General features: G+C 48.7%; 1 protein-coding gene across 1 annotated transcript; it reads right to left on the reverse strand.

Moving 5' to 3' along the window:
• Positions 1-1560: 1560 nt before the first annotated feature.
• LOC104527674 (nuclear receptor-binding protein-like) lies at positions 1561-9436 on the reverse strand (the record flags this gene model as incomplete). The annotated part of the gene is made up of 6 exons (XM_010171461.1): positions 1561-1584; positions 6660-6754; positions 8090-8130; positions 8637-8726; positions 8820-8921; positions 9314-9436. Coding segments are annotated over 6 exons (475 nt in total), but the record flags the coding sequence as incomplete, so codon positions are not given.
• Positions 9437-20154: the final 10718 nt, after the last annotated feature.

The raw sequence follows: 20154 nt of genomic DNA on the forward strand, positions 1-20154 counted from the left end.
AACCCAAATCACTGTTCAACATCTAAGGATTAAACAATTTTAGGGTATGGGTAGCTCCCACATGAACAGTACATAGTGATACAACAGTACTGTTAGAACAGGTTCTCAAGAAACCAGCCAGGACAGCTCAGAACTTCAAGGCCAGGTGATGCTGTTCCAGCACAAGTGAGATACCACAGCATCTTCTTAAGCCCGGAGACCACTGGCTGAGGCCCTTTTCTTGCCTTGCTCAAACAAGGGCCTTTTGTTCCACTCACAACGATGATTCCTGAGAAGTGGCTTGCCAGTCTTAAGCCTTGTTGCCATGAGCATGATTGAACCCAAGCTGAAGCCCGGGCTCAGTCACGTTCCCGCTCTGTGGGCTTGTTCCTGGACCAGTCTGTCTGCTGCTGGTGTGCCACCTCGCCTCCTCCACCCCACAAAGGCAGCCTGCAGCACCCGACTGCCACAACTCACCCAGCTTCCAGCACTCTAGGAAACAAGCCATCCCCAAGGAAATCTGCAAGCCCTGACTACACCAACTTCCCCCTCAGCTACATGCGATCACAGATTTAGGTTTCTGAGAGAGCCTCTCCTCAGAGAGACCCTCTGCAGAACAGCACACCACATCCTCCTCCTGCAAACACCAAGAAGTCACAGAGCCCATTTGGACAGCCCCTTCCTTTTCCACCACTTCCAGGAGACAATTTGTAGGTTCCCAACTCAGTAGAAACACACCCTAACCATCAAGAACAACCCCGATGGCAAGAAATATAATAAATAATTATTTTAAATGTAAATGCAGCGTTCTATTTAAGAGGGTTACAAATTGCAGCACTCAAATCCTGCTCTAGCCCCTGTTCAGCCCAACTCCCTCCTCATATGCACAAGTCTCCCCAGAAACAGAGCTTTTTTCTGGGGAAACATAAATAGCAAACCTTACTTCACAACCAGGGACTCATCTGGGCAGGATGTTTTTCTGGCCATCAGGAGCCAGACACATTCACTGAAACATTCATCTTAAAAACAAAACATATAAGGAGTTAAAACTACAAGCAAGCAATTGGATAGCCAAGCACAAAGCAAAGGCTAGTCCAGGTTTGGTGCCCAGCCAAGTGTAGCACAGCAGTAGCAGGAAAGAGCCTTATGTATGTGGAAAGTTCATCTGGGGAGAGCTCAGAACAACGCATCCGCTTGGCTTGACATGCAGGAGCCAGCATGCACGGGGTCCATGGACTAGCAGGCTCTAGGAACAAGGAGAGGAACAGAACTAGGGACCAGGAGACTTCACAACGGGCAGTGCTCCCTCTCTGTAAGGCTTTGGCTGAGAGCACAAGGAACAGTTTGCATCCCAGCACAGAACACAAGGTCTCAGAGTAGGCTGCACCTAAGCTGAACAGTTTTACACACCAGCCTTATAGCAAGGGAACACTGTGTAAATAAATTGGAGTGTGTATGTTTGTGTGTGTCACAAATATAGATACACACACACGTATATAAAAATATATAGACATACACACAAAGAATGTGCATTACATATATAGTGGCAGTCACATCACAGGAGCGGACAAGTTTGCTCACCATTAGCAAATATCCTATGAAAGACTGTTGGTAACAGAGCAGCCCGTAAGCGGGAAGTAAAACGAGATAGAAGTCAATGAGTTGATGAAACAGCAAGCACTCAACATCGCTGAGACAGCTAGGTCAGAATCACAGCAAAACACAGACAAGGCTGAGAATCCGGCCCTGCCTCCAGCCACCTTCCTAAAATAAATATACATAAGGAACAGCAGTGTTTCTAACTAAGAATGAGACTGGGCAAGGGAGACAAGACACCTCTGACCACGCAGATTGTGTCTGACTAAGGCTGAGGAGATGGAAATTCTGCTCTTTCTGCGAGTGCTCTGCAGTCCCTGAGCAGACAACTGCCAATCTCTGCATCCCAGCAGCTTCTCCGGCGCATGGATCTGGGCAGCAGAACCCATACGCACATCCCTGGCCACATAACTTAACAGCAGGGTTAATGCCAAGTAAGGCTCAATCTCCTGGCACCTTGGCCTGGAACTGAAAAGAGACTCTGGGCAGACTGCAGTTAAATATATAATGAATCCTAGAGGTCAGGTATGTTGGAGACAGGAAAGCACATGGATCAGCTGAGTGCCTGGAGGTGCTGTTTGGAAATACACTGGCACAACACTGAGCTTTTCCCTATGCTCTGCTGGGAGTCTCACTTGGCACATGCTGGTGCACGGCCACATCTCAGGGGCACCAGAAGACAGAACCTCACAGAATCCCAGAATCACCTCGACTGGAAAAGCCCTTTAAGATCATGGAGTCCAACCATGAACCCAACACTGACCAGTCCCCTATGACTAACCCATGTCCCTCAGCACTATGTCTACACGACTCTTCAATCCCTCCAGGGATGGGGACTCCACCACTGCCCTGGGCAACCCCTTCCAATGCCTCAGAACCCTTTCACCAAAGAAATTCTTCCTCACATCCCATCTCAACTGCCCTGGACACAACTTCAGCCCATTTCCTCTTGTCCTGTCCCTTGGGCCTTGGTTGAATAGATCCACCCCCTCCTTTCTCCACCCTCCTCCAAGGGACTTGCACAGAGCCACAAGGTCTCCCCTCAGCCTCCTTTGCTCCAGGCTCAACACCCCCAGTTCCCTCAGCCACAAGGGAACTCAGCACACTTGTGCTCCAGACCCTTCCCCAGCTCCGTTGCCCTTCTCTGGACACGCTCCAGCACCTCCATGTCCTTCTTGGACTCAGGGGCCCAACACTGAACCCAGCACTCCAGCTGCGGCCTCACCAGTGCCCAGTGCAGGGGGAAGAGAACTTCCCTGCTCCTACTGGCCACGCTGTTCCTGATACAGACCAGGACATTACAAAACACTCCAGTTTGAGGCCTCAGTTCTGTTGGGGCACTGCAAGAACTGCCCAAAAAGATTTTTAATTCAAACACGTCTCCTCTTTCCACCTGTGACTGGTTCTTGCACTCCTAATGAGAATTACAGGAATCACCACCCAGCATTGCCCAACACAAGCAGCCAGCAGCATCGGACACCCTGTCTAGACACACTGGTCTCCTCTGCACTCAGAGCACCTTCGACCTGTTACAGTAAAACATCTCACAACACGCTCCCTTCACACGTCCACTTCCTCGACAATACAGATATGTACAGATGCAGCACAGTGTTCCATGTGGATCCTGTGGAAGAGCACACAGAAAACAGCTTGGACCCCTCAAAAGGAATGTTTTCATCTGACCGCATCTTCAGAAAGCGGCTGGAACATTCCAGTCTCTGGGAACATCAGTGACCAGTTTAAGAACTGAAGGTGTCTTTCCTGTCCCCATCACAAGTTCTTCAGAGCACCCCACTCATTTTACACTTTTCTTTCTTAAATCTATTAACCCTGCACTTTATGGCACTAAAAAAAAAAAAGTTAGTAAATGAATAGATTATGGATGGCTTTTGCAGTATGAGAAACCCTCCCTCTTTCCCCACTCCCTTTTCCTTCCACAGATGACTCTCAGAGATTTCATCCCTCTTCTCAAAACTCAATGCAATATTAACAGCAACACCCTACTACTAAATTAATCTCTTTTCTTCCTGTAGTGCACAGGCAGCTCTAGAAAAAGACTGATTTGGAATTACAGGCAGAACAACAAAAACAGTGGCCAGTCCTGCAGGTGCTTCTGCAATCTGAAGTAGCAGCAAGGAGCGTGGGGCAGAAGGGCTGCTCCCACACCTCACCAGGCGTTACAAGAACAAGTGCCAGCCATTTCCAATGTGACACAAGTCACAGGCACTACTTCCTCACCCAGCTGACAGAAGGATGTTTTGCAGAACACACTAGCAGCTTCCTCACCCCAGATCTCTGCCCCACACTCAGCAAGTGTTCTCTTTTGCTTAGAGAGAAGAGGAGCTCTCAGGAGCGTAGCCCAGAACAGTGCTGGGGACAGAGACAGTGTCAAAGAGCAGATCACAGTGCACCAAATCATTGTTCCCCTTAAATCCATGAGAATTGAGAATTACTGCCCCACTTCTTTTAGGTAAACACAGGAAAGTTTTCAGATACCAGCCAGTTGTAAGAAATAACTATGTGAGGAAACAAACATGGGCCTAACGTGGCCAGTGACCCAAAGCGACCAGCGTGAAAATAGCCTGTCTGGCTGCTGCAGAGTCAGCAGTACCAGGGAATCTCAAGCTCAAATAGAGCCAGCAGTGCTGATGACGTCGTTTTTGCCTTTCCTAGTTGGGTGGGCATTACAGGAATCAGAATACATTCTGCAACACTGGCAACTTTAATTCTAGCCTGCACTGGAGTCATAGCTTCCACATCTGCAGGATTCCTCTCCTGATCACAAGTCCACTTGCACTCACTTCCTTTTTTATTTAAGAAAAGACCAGAATCTCCCAGATAAATCACTTCTCTTCTGAACACAAGGTGAGCAAGGCAGCCTACAATGGTGGAGCAGAAGAAAGCCTGGTCAGGAACAACTGCAATTAAGCACTGCTCCTGCACAGTCACGCTCCCAGCACGTGTCCTCTTCTTGCTGAGGACACAGTTGTTGCAGCACACAGAGACCTGCTCCGAAAGAGCACATCACCCTAATTGCCTCTCTCCCTCCCACCACGCCTAGCAGGAGCAAAGCTCTATGGAATGAGACGGAGCAGGCACAAGCAAAAGTGTCACTCTGTTGAGGTAACTGTTTGTGACCTGCACGCAAAGAGCCACCTTCCTTCTAGTCAGCCTCTGAATGGCATCGCTGGGAGTCTGAATGCTCTTCAGAATGTCACATTTGCTGATCTGCAGAACCTCCCTCTGGTAGAAAGCCATGGCTCTAGATACCAGCTTCACATGGTTTGTTTTTACAAACCAATCAGAAAGATTTCAGCTGGATAACACCTTTAAACTAAACTAGAAAATGAAGGAGCTCGTATGTACTCGAGTCTACAACAGCCTTCCCATAAGCAGCCTGAATGGAATGCCAGGGAGCCAGGTGTGTTTGCCAGCATATACATGTACTAGATATACACAACTCTTGGAAATTCCTCCCACCCAGACAAAGTCAGGGAAAGACAATAAAGTGAACCCCATGATCTCATCAGCCTGTATGAAGAGCAAGTCAACAAGTTTACAGGTAGATAGGGAACTGAGTGTTCCTTCTACCATGACCCAGTATCCCTGGGTACAAGCAGGTATCAGAGGTTTATTACAGAGAACAGAGACCTCAATTCTGGAACAAAGAGACAACACAAGAGTTCTTTGATGGAAAGAAAAGCCACAGAGGTCTGCAGTTTAGGAAGAGAGGCTAACTTCAGATGACAGGTGAAGCAGAGCATTCTTTCCCGTAGATGGTCAACATCAAACCAAGAATTCCCACAGACAAAAGCCTACAGGACAGCCAGCGCACGCTCCTCAGGCTTGAGAACACTTGCAGAAGTTGGATGACAGGCAGCAAAGCTGTCACTTGAAAGGTTATGTCAAAGTACAGCATAACACATTCTGACTGCAAACAGATTTTTAGAAACGTAGGAAGAGCAAAGGTGAAAAAACCCCAAAAGCCCGAGTATGCAGGTGTGCACTGCACTGCCCCAAAAATCACTTATTTCTGACACAATAAAACATTTCAGCCCAGGGTGGCTGCCTGAACAGGGCATGTCTGCCGAACAGGCCCAAGGCAAACTAGCATCCTGAAGTCCGGGCCAGAGTGATGCTGGATGAGGATGCCAAGACAAGGAGCTTGCTGCAACCAGAGTCTATAAGCTTGATTACAAATGTTGGTTGCTACAAGAACTCACGTGGCCTCAGTGGACACAGCTCTCTAGACAGCTCTCAAAGTCTCAAAAAGCTAGGAAGAGAACTCTGTGTGTATTAGCATGAAAAAGGCTGCAGAGCAGATGAATCCAAGGATAACGTGCATACAAAACTTGACAGTTTCAGCATCATTTCTCAAGTCAGTCCCTCAAGATCAAAAACTGAGGAAGGGGCTAACAAGGGAAACAGCATCTGGTATCAGTCATGGAATCCCAGACTGGTTTGGGTTAGAAGGGACCTTCAAGCTCATCCAGTCCCAACCCGCTTGCCAGCAGCAGGGACACCTTCCACTAGACCAGGTTGCTCAAAGCCTCATCCAGCCTGGCCTTCAACACTTCCAGGGAGGAGCATCCACAACTTCCTTGGGCAACCTGGGACACTGTCTCACCACCCTCACACCAAACAATTTCTTCCTAATATCTAATCTAAACCTCCCCTCTTTCAGTTTAGAGCCATTTCTCCTTGTTCTGTCATTAACTGCCCTTATAAAAAGTCCCTCCCCAGCCTTCCTGGAGCCCCTTCAGGTACTGGGAGGCCGCTATAAGATCTCCCCTAAGCCTGCTCTTTTCCAGGCTGAACAGCCCCAATTTTCTCATCCTGTCCTTACAGGAGAGGTGCTCCGGGCCCTCTGATCGTCCTCGTGGCCCTTCTGTGTCCTTCCTGTGCCTGAAGGTGGTCCAACCAAAAGTCAGTTCTACTACCAATCTCTGGCACAACTGATGTGGAGGTAGAGGAACGTGTGTAAATACCTGCCTATTAGGCTAGATAACCTTGAAAGGATTAGATGCCTTTTTCCATTTGAACAGTCTGTCTTGTAGGCAAGAGTCACCTCCAACAAGCCTTACCTGACCCAATTTTGATCAGTCCGTTGTGCTGAATGAAGATGGTGTCACAGGTGAGGTTACCATGGATGATTGGGGGATCACAGGAGTGGAGGTAGCTACAGATTCAGAACAGAGCACTGGTCAGCAGACTACCGAGGCCAGGAATTCCTCCCTTCACCCCTCCCCTGTCTCAGGCAACATCAGAGAGAACGGGAAGGTAAAGGGCACGTGCCAAGGATTTACAATAGCAGGGAATACACTTAAATGACTGTACCTCAGCCTCTATCTAGGAGAGAATAATTAATATTAAGCAACTGTCTCTAACAAACAATTTCCAGACCATGGGGGAAAAAAATAAAGCTCTCTGATCAGTTCCCAAGAAACCCGGGGTACCAGGGCTAAAGAACCTATTTCAGCCATCCCAATACTGCTAGGTGGGTGCTAAAAGTGCTCCAATTTCATACCAAAAATATCAGAGCCTTATTCTGGCCCTACTCACAGGGCACCAAAAAGGCACTCAAAAAGGCTATACAAACATGATTGGTCATGTTTTTCAGCAGGCACAAAGATTTTCAGTGCTGGAGTCCCAGGTACATTTGAGGTTGCCTGTTTTTGTGCCTCAGTCTGCTTGGGTTTATGTGAGCAGCCAGCACAAAAGGACCCTCAGCTCCCAAAAGCTTATCAGAACCCCAGCTATTGATCAACAGCCATACTGAGCCAAACAGCAACAGAATTTTCTCTGTGGAGTGGGAGCCATGCTCTGACATCTGAGTTATGTTTTTCCAAGGCTTTTATTAGCTACACACCAACTCTGGCTCAGGTAGAGAAGAGTCTTTAAAACCAAACAAAAATAAAACCCAAAAAACCCCCCAAACCCCACCTACGTTCTATTTAACTGGGCTGCACTAAGATGGCTGCAGAAGATCTGCATCATCAAGGAATGTGTAAGTCCACAAACACTTCTAACAGTATCACACCACAGTAATTATGAATACACTGCATGCTACGGGGCTGCAGCCTGCCAAGACTAAAAGTTTTCCTCACTCCCCACATGGAATTTGCTTTCTTTGAGACTTCTTTGGCCATGGTTATATCCAAGTTATAAAGCTGGATACTCTGGAAAGCTCCCTGTTGCTCAGCTCCCACACTCACTATCCTATCAGTCACAACTGCTGGGATCTAAAACCTGCATTGCACCCGTTTCTCTATTTCAGAGGCTTCAATATTGTTTAACTGAAGACTCTGGGATCGCTCCAGGAAGTGCAGCTGACACTGTGCAGAACATAACTGGGATAAGAATCAGGATGGGTGACTGAAAGTGCTCTCCAGGCTCCACTCCATGAAGCTTGCTAGTGTCTGGCAGCATGTATGTTTACAGCTTTTAATATTCTAGCTCAAGAGAGGCGACACTTACACAGATGGCCAGACCACGAGATCAGTGAGTCACGTACCTGAGAGCAGAGAGGATCTGGGTACACCATCGCTTCCAGGCCTACAGACACAGGAACAAAAGGATAAAAATCACTCAAGGAAGAGGAACTAACCCCCAGTTCTGGGATTCACAGCCCATTCATGTGAAGGAATACATGCTCCATTCTCTGGCAGGCATCTTAGCTTTTACCCAGGATAAGAACTCAGAGGATCAGTACCCTCATGCTCAGTCTAGTTTCTACGTATTCCTACGGGTCAAGAAACACACTTCCCCTCCTAACTCCTCTCATGCACAAGATGCCTCCCCTCTTTCCTGTATGCACACATGGAAAGGGACACACCTATCACACCATACAGATGAAGCTGCAGAACTGCTGGAAACAAAGGGAACAGCACAGAACAGCTGTCCAAGAGAATCTGCAACTAAACTAATTTACAGTAATAAAGAAGAACTGCAGCCACATGTTATCACCCGGATGCCTTCTCATCAGGATCCTCTGCTGAAAGAGCTTTCCAGAGGCTGATGGCACACAGTGAATATAGGCATACATGGAAAAGAAGAGTCACCTTCTCATTCATAGTTTTGTGGTTTTTCTTTGTCTTCTTCAGGAACTGTTTCAAGCTCCCTGAAGACATATATTCAGTGATGAAGATCACCTGTAGGAGCAGTATGAGACATTACCCTCTGCTTCACCAATGACCTACAGGACATACAGTGGGAAAACCCAGCAGATGGTTCACTCTACTTACCCTGGCCTTATTCTCCTTCACATCAGCCCAGTATTTGTGAAACTTCACAATGTTCAGATGTTCCAGCTGAATTAGGTTGTCAAACACTGCTTTAACTTTTTCCTTAACAACAGAACAACAAAAACAAAGACACTTTACATCAGAAACCACATCAGCCCATATCATCCTTCTTGGGTCTTGGTCCCCTTAAACAACACTGTACACTCCAAGCTCCTATGCCAAGAACAAACAGCATCTGATTTCATCCTGTACTGCACCTCGCCGAGTGTGGCTTCATCACCAAGACTAAATCAACACAAGAGCCCATAGAAACAGCACAGCAGTTCTCTGTCACGTTTTCTGCACCGGCCAGGCTTAAGCTGAATTTGCTACATTCAAGCAGCACAGCACTCCAAATCCAGCCAATAATCCACGTGAAAGGTCACCAACATCAATAATCCCACCCTGGTGCAAGGTATGTTCCTCACATCTTGTTGGGAAACACATCAACTTACTTCCTGAAGCTTAAAGTTCTTCCGCTCAGAAAACTGAACCTCGTTCCAAACAACTTCCACACCTTCCTCTGTATCCATGGCCAGGTAGGCACTATCGATCCCCGGGACGTTGCGCTGGTTCACCTGTATGGGGAGGATGGAGACAGACGTGAGTTCTCAGCCAGCAAGACCAGATGATTACCATGCATCCTTCTTTAGAGTATTAGGAATTTTGCTCATTAACTTTTAATTAAACGAGCATTCCAGGAGAGAGTTGTGCACGTACATTTCAGGAAGAGGACACACACAAACATGAGGACATTGCAGGCCACATAAGCAGCAAGCCCTGGGCATATTTGAGGGAAAACATCTTTTGCACAAAGGCTGTTTTGTAGTAAAAGTTGCCTTTTGGCAATAATACATTAGATTTTTATGGTTTATGACACCCATAGTTCATTTAACTACAAAAAAACCCTCCCAACCATACAAAAGGGATACAAAACAAGTCTCAAGAGCTCAGACAACTTCCTGGAGGAATTTTCTGAAAGGTGATGAGACACGAAACTCAAGAGAGAAGAAACTGATCCAAGCAGAGAGAAACAAAGGGAAATCTGCAAGTTGGGAGAAGGCTTTGGAAAGGATTTCACAACTGAAAGTGCTACAATAATTTCTTTAGTTAATGAATGCAAAAGTTAACCCAGCACAAGTACATCCACACCTGATATTAAAGGCATAGATGAGACCTAAGAAAGCAACAAGGTAAGGGGAGGGGACCTGACGGAGCAAGAGTTTAAAGCCTGGCAGGGGAATGGTCAGGGCTGTGGAAGCACTTAAGGACCTGCATGGACAGCAGATGAACAGCACTCCCAGCAGCAAAGTTCACCATAATATTGTTTCTCCTCAGATATGCAGTAGCATCCAAAGACGTGTATGGGTTCCTACCTCCAACATCTAAAGCATCTTGCTGTTCTGTAACACCCTTCACAGGCTATTTCACAGGCCTGCAGAAGTTACAGCCACGGTCAGAGTCCTGCTGCACCAGGCAACATGCAGTGATAGAACTGGATTCCTATCTCAAAGTACTTAGAGAAGACAGAGGGTAGAATTCACCTTTTGGCTGTCACCATCAACCATTACTAGTCACCACCAGCTGGCCACATACTCAGAAACACTTCAGTTTCAGCTGATCCGATTCTCCCCTTGAGGTAAAAGTTAATCCAGAGATTTAGCAAATCCAGACTCATCTTCCACTCACATACCTCAAAGTCCTGGCCATTTCCTACTCACATTGTCCCACCTTCTCTTCCCTCACTAGGGACCCCATCAGCATCCCATTTGCTGGAAACTTCTCACCATATATAAGGGCTTCCTCAAAAATCCCTTCCCCCTTGGCAGACACTTAGACACGATCAAATTTAGCTATGGTGTTAGGCTGACGAGAACTGATGCCCATGTGCTGCCACCCACAACACTTAAATGAATTAAACACTATAATGTAGGAAATAATTATTGATAACACAATCCTAACAGAACTAACCAAGAGAAAGACACCAGTTTCCAGTGGACAGTGCTCGTAACTCTGCTAGTCTGGGTACAGACTCAAAGCACCCGGCTGACCATGCTGAAATGCAGAAAAGCCCAGGCTCCTGTTTATAAAGACACTCTGCTACAGGAGGTGGGTACCAAGAAGAACTTGTAGGTCACAGTAACCATCAGCTAAGCTGGAGCTCCTGGTACAGTGCAATGACAGCACACACACACATTGAGCAGAGGAAGGAGTCCACTGAGGTACCAAGTTTACTGCTGTACAATATTAACTTTAAAAGTTTGCATTATAAACATCTGTTCATTGGACACCAAACTGGGAGGTGCTGTTGACTGTCTCAGTGGACAAGAGGCCTTGCAGAGGGATTTAGATAGACTGGAACATCAGGAAGTCATCAATGGCATGAAATCGAACAAGAACAAACGTCAGATTCAGCACCTGGAGTGGAGTGACTCCCAGTCTGAACTGGGAGAGGAGTGGCTGGAGAGCAGCCCTGCAGAAAGAATCATCAAATCAATCGAATGTTGTGAGCTGGAAGGACCCACAAGGATCATCATCCAACTCCTGTCCCTGCACAGGACAATCCCAACATTCACACCATGTCCCTGAGGGCCTTGGCCAAATGCTGCTGGAATCTTGTCAGGCTTGGTGCCATCAGCACCTCCCTGGGGAGCCTGTTCCAGTGCTCCACCACCCTCTGCCTCAAGAACCTTTTCCTCATGGCCAACCTCACCCTCCCCTGCCACATCTTCCTGCCATGTCCTCTGCTCCTGGCATTCGTTGGTGGCCAGAGAGAAGAGATCAGCGCCTGCCCCTCCTCTGCCCCTTGGGAGGAAGTTCTAGACCCCCAGGAGATCTCCTCTCAGCCTCCTCTTCTCCAGGCTGAACCAACCCAGTGACTTCAGCCTCTCCTCACACCCTTCCCCTCTAAACCCTTCCCCAATGTTGTGGCCTCCTCTGGACCTTACCTGGGGGTGCTGGTTTGCAGCAGGCTCAGCAGGAGCCAGCTGTGTCCCTGGCACCAAGAGGGCAAACCCCATCCCAGGGGCATCAAACTCAGGAGAACCAGCTGGTCAAGAGAGGGGATCGTCCTGCTGTGCTCAGTGTTGGTGGGGTCTCACCTGAAGCACTGTGCACAGTGCTGGGCCCCACCTCTGAGAAGGACGTGAAGGTCCTCAAATGTGTCCCAAGGAGGGCAACAACGCTGGTGACAGGGCTGGGAGGAGCAGCTGAGAGCTCTGTGTTTGTCTCATTCAGAGAGAAGGGGCAACCTCGCGGCTCCCAGCAGCTTCCTGAGCAGGGGACATGGAGAGGGAGATGCTGAGCTGCGGAGATCCAGGGACGGGACACCCGGGAACAGCTCAGAGCTACACCGGGGAGGTTCAGACCTGACATGAGGAGCCATTTCGTTACCCAGAGGGTGGTCAAACCCCGGAACAGGCTCCCGGGAGCGGTGGTGGGTGCCCCGAGCCTGTTGTTGGTGCCTGAAGGGGCATTTGGGTGATGCCCTTAGTGCCACACTGGACCTGTGCTCAGCCCTGAGGTGCTCAGGCAGTTGGAGCAGATGGTCCCTGCAGGTCCCTCCCAGCTCAACTCTTCTATTCTACTCCATCAGGATCCTGACAACTCAGACTGACAGCCCATCAGCACAGGTGGGATTCTGTTTTATCACCTTCCAAGGGAACAGTGACAGGCCCAATGACACTCGATATTATGAAACTGCTGATGACATGCCAGAGTGACAAAGGGCCACGAGAACAGAACTGGAGTGACACGGATTGCTCAGGAAGCTGAGCAGTGAGGTGTCGTGATAAAACCAAATGCAATGGGGTGACACAGGTAGGAATAAAAACCTACGGGCCATGGTCACATAAAGACAGTCTGAGCTACAGGAAAGAACTGAAACAAACACAGGAGACAAACAGCTGAACGTGAACAACCCCGTTCCCTTCCCACCACTCGCCCCCTGCGTAACCAAGGGGTGAAAGGTCTGAGATTTCATTTAAGGAGACATTAATCATATTTATCATAATAACTTGATTTATATATATATAAAAAATATATTTATATATATACACACACACACACTGATAATGACATCTAAGTAGCAGACCAAGCCTATTTTGGTTCATCATTAAAGAATGCTGAAACAATGAAGACAATTAAGTACAGAACATTTAGTCCTTCAAATTTCAGTATAAGGAATACCTCAGGGATGAGAGCAGCGTCAGAACGTGTAGTACAATTAACAAAACTGAATGCCAAACAACTTTAACTTCAGAAAAGTTTAAACAAGGCCCCAGCCAACAGAAAGGCAGGGTGTTAGTACTGGAGGGGCAAGATGAAAGCTATGACAACCAACACGATGCCCATGCATCCCTCTAGTCTCTTCCTTCATCACTTCCTGCCCTTTCAAAGACCTTCTGGCTGTACTGGATGAATTAAGTCTTCGTGTACTGACAACTCCAGATCTGCCGTGATGACACAGCCAGTGGACGTGGATTTATTGTATTTTCTCCCATTTCTGAGCAAGTTTACCAAACAATTTCCCTGACTCACAGGCAATATGACAGGGCACAAGACACCAAACCCCTCTGACATCACTGGTGCTAATTCTCAGTTCAAGAGAACACTCAACAGATTCACAGAATCACAGAATGTTGGGGATTGGAAGGGACCTCGAAAGATCATCCAGTCCAATCCCCCTGCCAGAGCAGGAACCTAAATGAGATCACAAAAAAAAAGTCCAGGTGGGTCTTGAATGTCTCCAGAGAAGGAGACTCCACACCCTCTCTGGGCAGCCTGTCCCAGGGCTCTGGCACCCTCACTGTAAAGAAGTTTCTTCTTCAAGTTGAAGCAGAACCTCGTGTGTTCCAGCTCACACCCATTGCCCCTTGTCCTACCATTGGGCATCACTGAGAAGAGCCTGGCTCCATCCTCCTGACATTCACCCTTTACATATTTATAAACATTAATGAGGTCACCCCTCAGTCTCCTCCAAGCTAAAGAGCCCCAGCTCCCTCAGCCTTTCCTCAGCAGGGAGATGCTCCACTCCCTTCATCATCTTGGTGGCTCTGTGCTGGACTCTCTCCAGCAGTTCCCTGTCCTTCATATATAAATATATATTATATATATATTCAAACAAAACTGCCAGGAGCTTCAGGAAGTTCTTGGTACTGAGCCTAGGGGTCAAAAGCTCAGATGAGTGTCAGTAATGCAAAACACTGAAAAGGGGAAAAACCAGACAGGATAAACTCCAAGTTAGTGACTTTCATTCTGCACCAGCCCGTTCTGTTATCCTGTGACACTTGCACTTGGTAGAAAGATCTTCAAATCACTGCAGATAACTGAAAAACATCACTTTGTCTTAAACAGTGTTAAAAGACCAACATTAGGAATTACAAGGAAAGAAATAGAAAATGTCATAGAAAGTAAGTACAAATCTTGAACAGGCTTGTAAAAATCACTCGTGGCACACAGAATACACACAGAAAGTAATTATTTCACGTTTCTGATAACACAAGAGTGAGAAAGCAGCCAATTAAGTGATCAAACATCATATTCTAAAGAGGATGAGGGACCACTTGATCCTCACATATATGTAAAAATTAAAGTGCAGAGCTGACTGCCATGGGATGAGGTATGTCAGAACTAAAAACGGCTGCAGGTGAAGATTAAACTACTCTCTGAAACGTGAGGGTTTGTAACTACTGAACACAACAGTCCAAATACCTGTCTCAAATTTCCTCACGCCCTGCGTACCGCGAGAACGCGTCACAGCAAAACATCTCAGTCTTTTTTCCATCCTTCTCCTGTTCACTTTCTTGTTTCGCAGTTTAACAGCAGAAGCTCTGGCTCTGCCACCTAAACATGAAAGAGCTAGAGCAGAATCCCATGTATTCATGAGATATTAATTTTCAATCCAGAAGAGGAGTATTGCAATTGCACATTTTCTCTTTGTTCTTGCTACTGCTGTAATCACGATTCTAAAAGTTGACATTTCCCCCAGTTCTTCTGCACTGCAACAATTGTTCACTCAACTCCAGGCAGAGCTGCAGAAGTTTCCCTAAATTACCAGATCAAAAAAGTTTCATCAAACTGCTGTGGACAGATACCTGGGCAAGGGCTATTGGAAGTAGAAGCAAGAACCACATCAGTGATCAGAAGAACCACAACAGGGCAGGGAACCCAGACAGCCTAATCCAGGATGGATGAAACACGGAGCCAAGGACTCCCAGGGCCACCAAGGTGAGCAATTAAGTCATTGTCCCCGATAGGAAAACTCATGTAGGAAACTCAACAGGAGAAACCCCCTCAGCAATATTACACAAGACAGGGGTAGATACAGGACTTACAATAAGATGTCAGAGACGGGCAATTTTGGGACTGAACAAGAGTATTTGGGTACAATATTCATGGGATGTTTGATGGAAGGGCCAAAAGTGTGGAAAAAGGAGTAACAAGACGAGTCACCGAGTCCTGTGCCTGATCACCATCACCCGTGCTGACTCTCTGGTAAATTACTTTCCGAACTGTCTCCTGTGCACGCGTGCTCCTCGCTCTCTGGGTCCGTGCACATGAGCACACCGACTGCTCACAAACTGGAAGTTGGAGAGTTCGGACAAGAGGTCGTGGAGCCAGGTCCTGCAGAGAGAGGGGGCCTGGGAGACAGGTACTGGAGACACCCGTGAAATGGGATTTTCCCCGAGCACTGGTCCTTCGAATCAGGATGTGGCGATTCACATCACCCGTGTGAACACGGGACGCTCGGCAAAGGGCCGTGCTCCCCTCTGTGCTGACCTCACAGGGCTGCTGCCCATCAGGATTTGCTGTGCAGCCTCAGCTGGAAAAGCCCTTTAAGCTCATCGAGTCCAACCATGAACCCAACACTGACAAGTCCCCTATGACTAACCCATGTCCCTCAGCACTGTGTCTACACGACTCTTCAATCCCTCCAGGGATGGGGACTCCACCACTGCCCTGGGCAACCCCTTCCAATGCCTCAGAACCCTTTCACCAAAGAAATTCTTCCTCACATCCCATCTCAACTGCCCTGGACACAACTTCAGCCCATTTCCTCTTGTCCTGTCCCTTGGGCCTTGCTTGAACAGACCCACCCCCACCTCTCTCCACCCTCCTCCAAGGGACTTGGCCAGAGCCACAAGGTCTCCCCTCAGCCTCCTGTTCTCCTGCCCCATCGAAGGCAGGACCTGCAGTCAGAGATGGCCAGCAGCCTCTGCCCTCCACTGGCCCAGCAGTCAGTTTCTTCTCAAGTGTAGGCCTGGCTCTAACATCCGACCCCCATCATGGTGCTGTGACTGCTTCCCCTGGGCCACCCAATGCAGGTCTAAGGTGACAGAAGTCTGACAAGGGGAAGGTTTTGGTGCTGCTACCCAGACCGTGATATCTTTAGAACAGCTCTGTAAAGAACGCAGAGCAAACCCTGTCCCTCGGTCACAGGCAGCCAGAGCACAACCAGCACCTCTGAGCAGCCAGGAAAGCGGCAGAGAACGGCCCTGTGCTCCCCCACTGAGGCAGCAGAAAGGCTGAGCAGTGGTGCTGGCTGGCGTGGAGCTACGCAAGCTGCCAACTGTCTGTTCCAGTCAATAAGCAAGAACATGATGGGTCTGCAGACAACAGGCCCTGGACAAAAGCTCACAGACTGGTGGGGTTGGAAGGGACCTCAGGAGATCATCCAGTCCAACCCCCCTGACAAAGCAGGGTCACCTCGAGCAGGTTGCACAGGAAAGTGTCCAGGTGGGTTTGAACATCTCCAGAGATGGAGACTCCACACCCTCTCTGGGCAGCCTGTCCCAGGGCTCCGGCACCCTCACAGGAAACAAGTTTCTCCTCATGTTTCAGTGGAACCTCCTGTGTTCCAGTTTGTGCCCATTGCCCCTTGTCCTGTCACTGGTCACCACTGAGCAGAGTCTGGCCCCATCCTCTTGCCACCCACCCTTTAGATATTGAGAAACACTGATCAGATCCCCTCTCAGGCTGCTCTTCTCCAGGCTGAGCAGCCCCAGCTCTCTCAGTCTTTCCTCATCAGAAAGGTGCTCCAGACCCTCCATCATCTCCGTGGCCTCCACTGAACTCTCTCCAGAAGTTCCCTGTCTCCTTCCCACAGACAGAAACTCGGATGCGAGACGGGAACAGAAAGACCAGAACTGATCTTCTACTGCCTCAGCGAGCTCCTTCCCAGTCACAACAGCAGCTAAGAAACCAGACTGAAGCAGCACAGAATGCAAACACCCATCTATTGGCATTTCCTCTCCAAGAACCCTGTACTCCAGCTCCTTGAAGGAATGTAAATCCAGAGGGGCAAAAGACATCAGCTGGCTCCAGATGAAAAATGATTCAAGAAACGAAGACTCCCACCAGGGGTGAGAAGACAACAAAAAGGTAAAATAAAGATGCAGTAGATCCAGCTTTTCATTTCACGTCTTTCTGGGCTCAGCTCATCATAAACCACAGCTCCTTCCTCAACCCTGGAGAGCAGCAGCATGCATGGAGAGCATCCATCAGCCTGAGCACTAAAATCCAGCTCTAACATCCAGCCACCTTGCCAAGGGCCCCCTGGGCAGCTGGGAACCATCCACCCAAACCACAGCACGGATGTTTAGGAGAAGAAGAGAAGCAAATTAGTGGCAGTGGGGCCACCTATGTTAATTTTCTGAACTTCCAGCAACAGTTTACGACAAAGAACAGCAAGACTGAACTCTGAGACACCCACAGGCACAGTGCATACTGCCTCAAACACTGCTCCTCAGGTTCTGCACCTGACCTGATACCCAGGTCCACGTGAAACTTCATCATCCTCCCTCGGTCTGCACAGCACAGTGAAGGAAGCTATGAAGGACTGCACCTTTCATCTAGCTTACCTGAGAGTGGAAAACACCAGGGACAGGAAAACACGAATTAATCATCATAGCAACCAGTGCATCCACAGACAGACTCACAGACAAGAGGTTTGTCTCCAGGGATGAAGCGAAAATGAACCTCTTGCTCTCAGCAGCCTCTGAAACGGGGGCAGAACATGGAAGGTGCAAACGAGTCAGCAACACATCGAGCACAGAACAACAATCAGACAACCACGAGGTCACTTCGTTCTCAAGGGGGGTTGGTGATGGCTGGCAAGAACTCACACAGCACCTTTCAGCTACCCCAGGAATCACTCCAAGAGTCTGGAATCTGCAGGAAAGAGGTACAACCCTACAGCTGCCATCAGCACAGGATGGAGCAAGTCAGCTCATGGGCAAGTTTCCAGTCAAGGGACTGGGAGCAAGCGGGACTGCAGGAACGGTACAACGTTCCCCGGGAATCTTGAGCGGCCTGACCAGTGCCCTTCCTCCCATTATCTTTCTTTTCTCCTCCAAGGGCCAGGATTCACCTCCTCACAAAATCCTCTGTATCAGGAAAAAAAACAGCATTTGTAAAGAGTTGAACTTGCCCCTCTGCTCCGCTCTCCTGAAACCCCACCTGCAGTGCTGCCTCCAGTGCTGGGGCCACCAACACCACAAGGACATGGAGCTACTGGAGCCAGTCCAGAGGAGGCCACCAGGATGATGCGAGGGCTGGAGCAGCTCTGCTGTGAGGACAGGCTGAGAGAGTTGGGGCTGTTCAGCCTGGAGAAGAGAAGGCTCCAGGGAGACCTTCTAGTGGCCTCCCAGTACCTGAAGGGGCTCCAGGAAGGCTGGGGAGGGACTTTGGCCAAGGGCAGGGAGTGACAGAACAAGGGGTGATGGCTTGAAAGTGGCAGAGGGGAGATGGAGCTGAGATGTGAGGAAGAAATTGTTTGGTGTGAGGGTGGTGAGACAGTGTCCCAGGTTGTCCAGAGAAGCTGTGGCTGCTCCTCCCTGGAAGTGTTGAAGGCCAGGTTGGATGAGGCTTTGAGCAACCTGGTCTAGTGGAAGGTGTCCCTGCTGCTTCACAGGGCAGGGGGGTTGGGACTGGAGGAGCTTTGAGGTCCCTTCCAACCCAAACCAGTCTGGGATTCTGTGATGAACCACAACTGACTACAGCTCACCAGGAGCCTGCAGAAGAGGCAACCTTGTGTACCCAAGTCTGCTCAGTCCTTTTCTCTCCCTTCACCATGGGGACGTGCTCATACACACACCTAAAAGGGAACCTGCTTGTTCCCACACCCACAGTATGACACAGACTCACTCAGTAGCACTACAGGGGTTATTTAGCAAGCATTTTACAAAGACATCAACAAAGTATTTATACAAAAGCCTTGGCTTATGCAACCACGAAGTGTTTTCCCACCCAAAAAAGGTACAGAAAGAAATCTGGTCGATAGAGAGATAGCAAACAAGTGACAAACTGCAGGACCAGCTAAGCCTGTGAACGGTTAAGCCTCTCCCTCCAACATGAGCTCACCAAGCCCAACACAGCAATACTGGGCTGAAAATTAAAAAGCTTCTGCTGCAGCAGAGCACAAGTTCTCCCACCATTCTGTTTGGGCCAGGTTTCTGTCTGATCTGTACAGCTCTCGGGGACAGCAGGCACCGAGTCCCAGCTCTTGGTTTCAGGTTTAATACCAGCCAGTGGCAGGAGTCTAAAAATGAACTGCAAGTGTGTTGTTGCAATCCATCTCTATTGAGAAGTTTCTGTTCCTAGGAGGCAGAGCAGATAGAGATACAGACAACCCCCCCCAAAAAAATTATGCACGCATGCTGACTGAAAGAAGAAAATGAGTGTCACATGGGGACAGCAGAAAAAGAGGCTTTTGTCAGGGAGAAAAGCCAAAAGGACCACAGGAAGCACAAGCCTGGGGAGCCCGTCAGCCTCAGCCTCTCCCTCACCTCACTCTGTGGCTCCTTTATGCTCCTCTGCCACCAAACAAGACTTCCCTGTTAAAAGTTTATCTTCAGCTCCTTGCAGAGGCTAAAGCCTCACCTTTGTGTGCGTCAGGAGAGGAACCAGCTGCGAGGTTACAACTGCAGAGAGGGATTCAGCTACGGCAGGAAAGCGATAGAGTGTGCAACACCCCAGGAGACCCACGTCTGCGACGTACGCACAGCAGCAGCACGAGAAAGGGGATTGTCACCGTCCCTGCAGCGCTTGAGGACAGCAGAGAGACACCTGAAAATGCCCACGATGGTTCTACAGTGCAGAAAAGAGCAGAGGGATGCCAAGTCTTCTCCTGTGGAAGTTGTTCAACCAACAGAAAATAAGTACCCTATGGGATGAGCCTCTGCCCTCCCCATCCCAACCATCTCACCCCGGCAGCAGCTTCACCCTGCAGTTACATCAAAGCACAACCATACCCACCACTCATTAAACATCCACAGAGAAGTGAGCTCTGGGGAAG

This window comes from Antrostomus carolinensis, unplaced genomic scaffold (genome assembly GCF_000700745.2).
Source record: "Antrostomus carolinensis isolate BGI_N321 unplaced genomic scaffold, ASM70074v2 scaffold42307, whole genome shotgun sequence".
Lineage (NCBI taxonomy): Eukaryota > Metazoa > Chordata > Aves > Caprimulgiformes > Caprimulgidae > Antrostomus > Antrostomus carolinensis.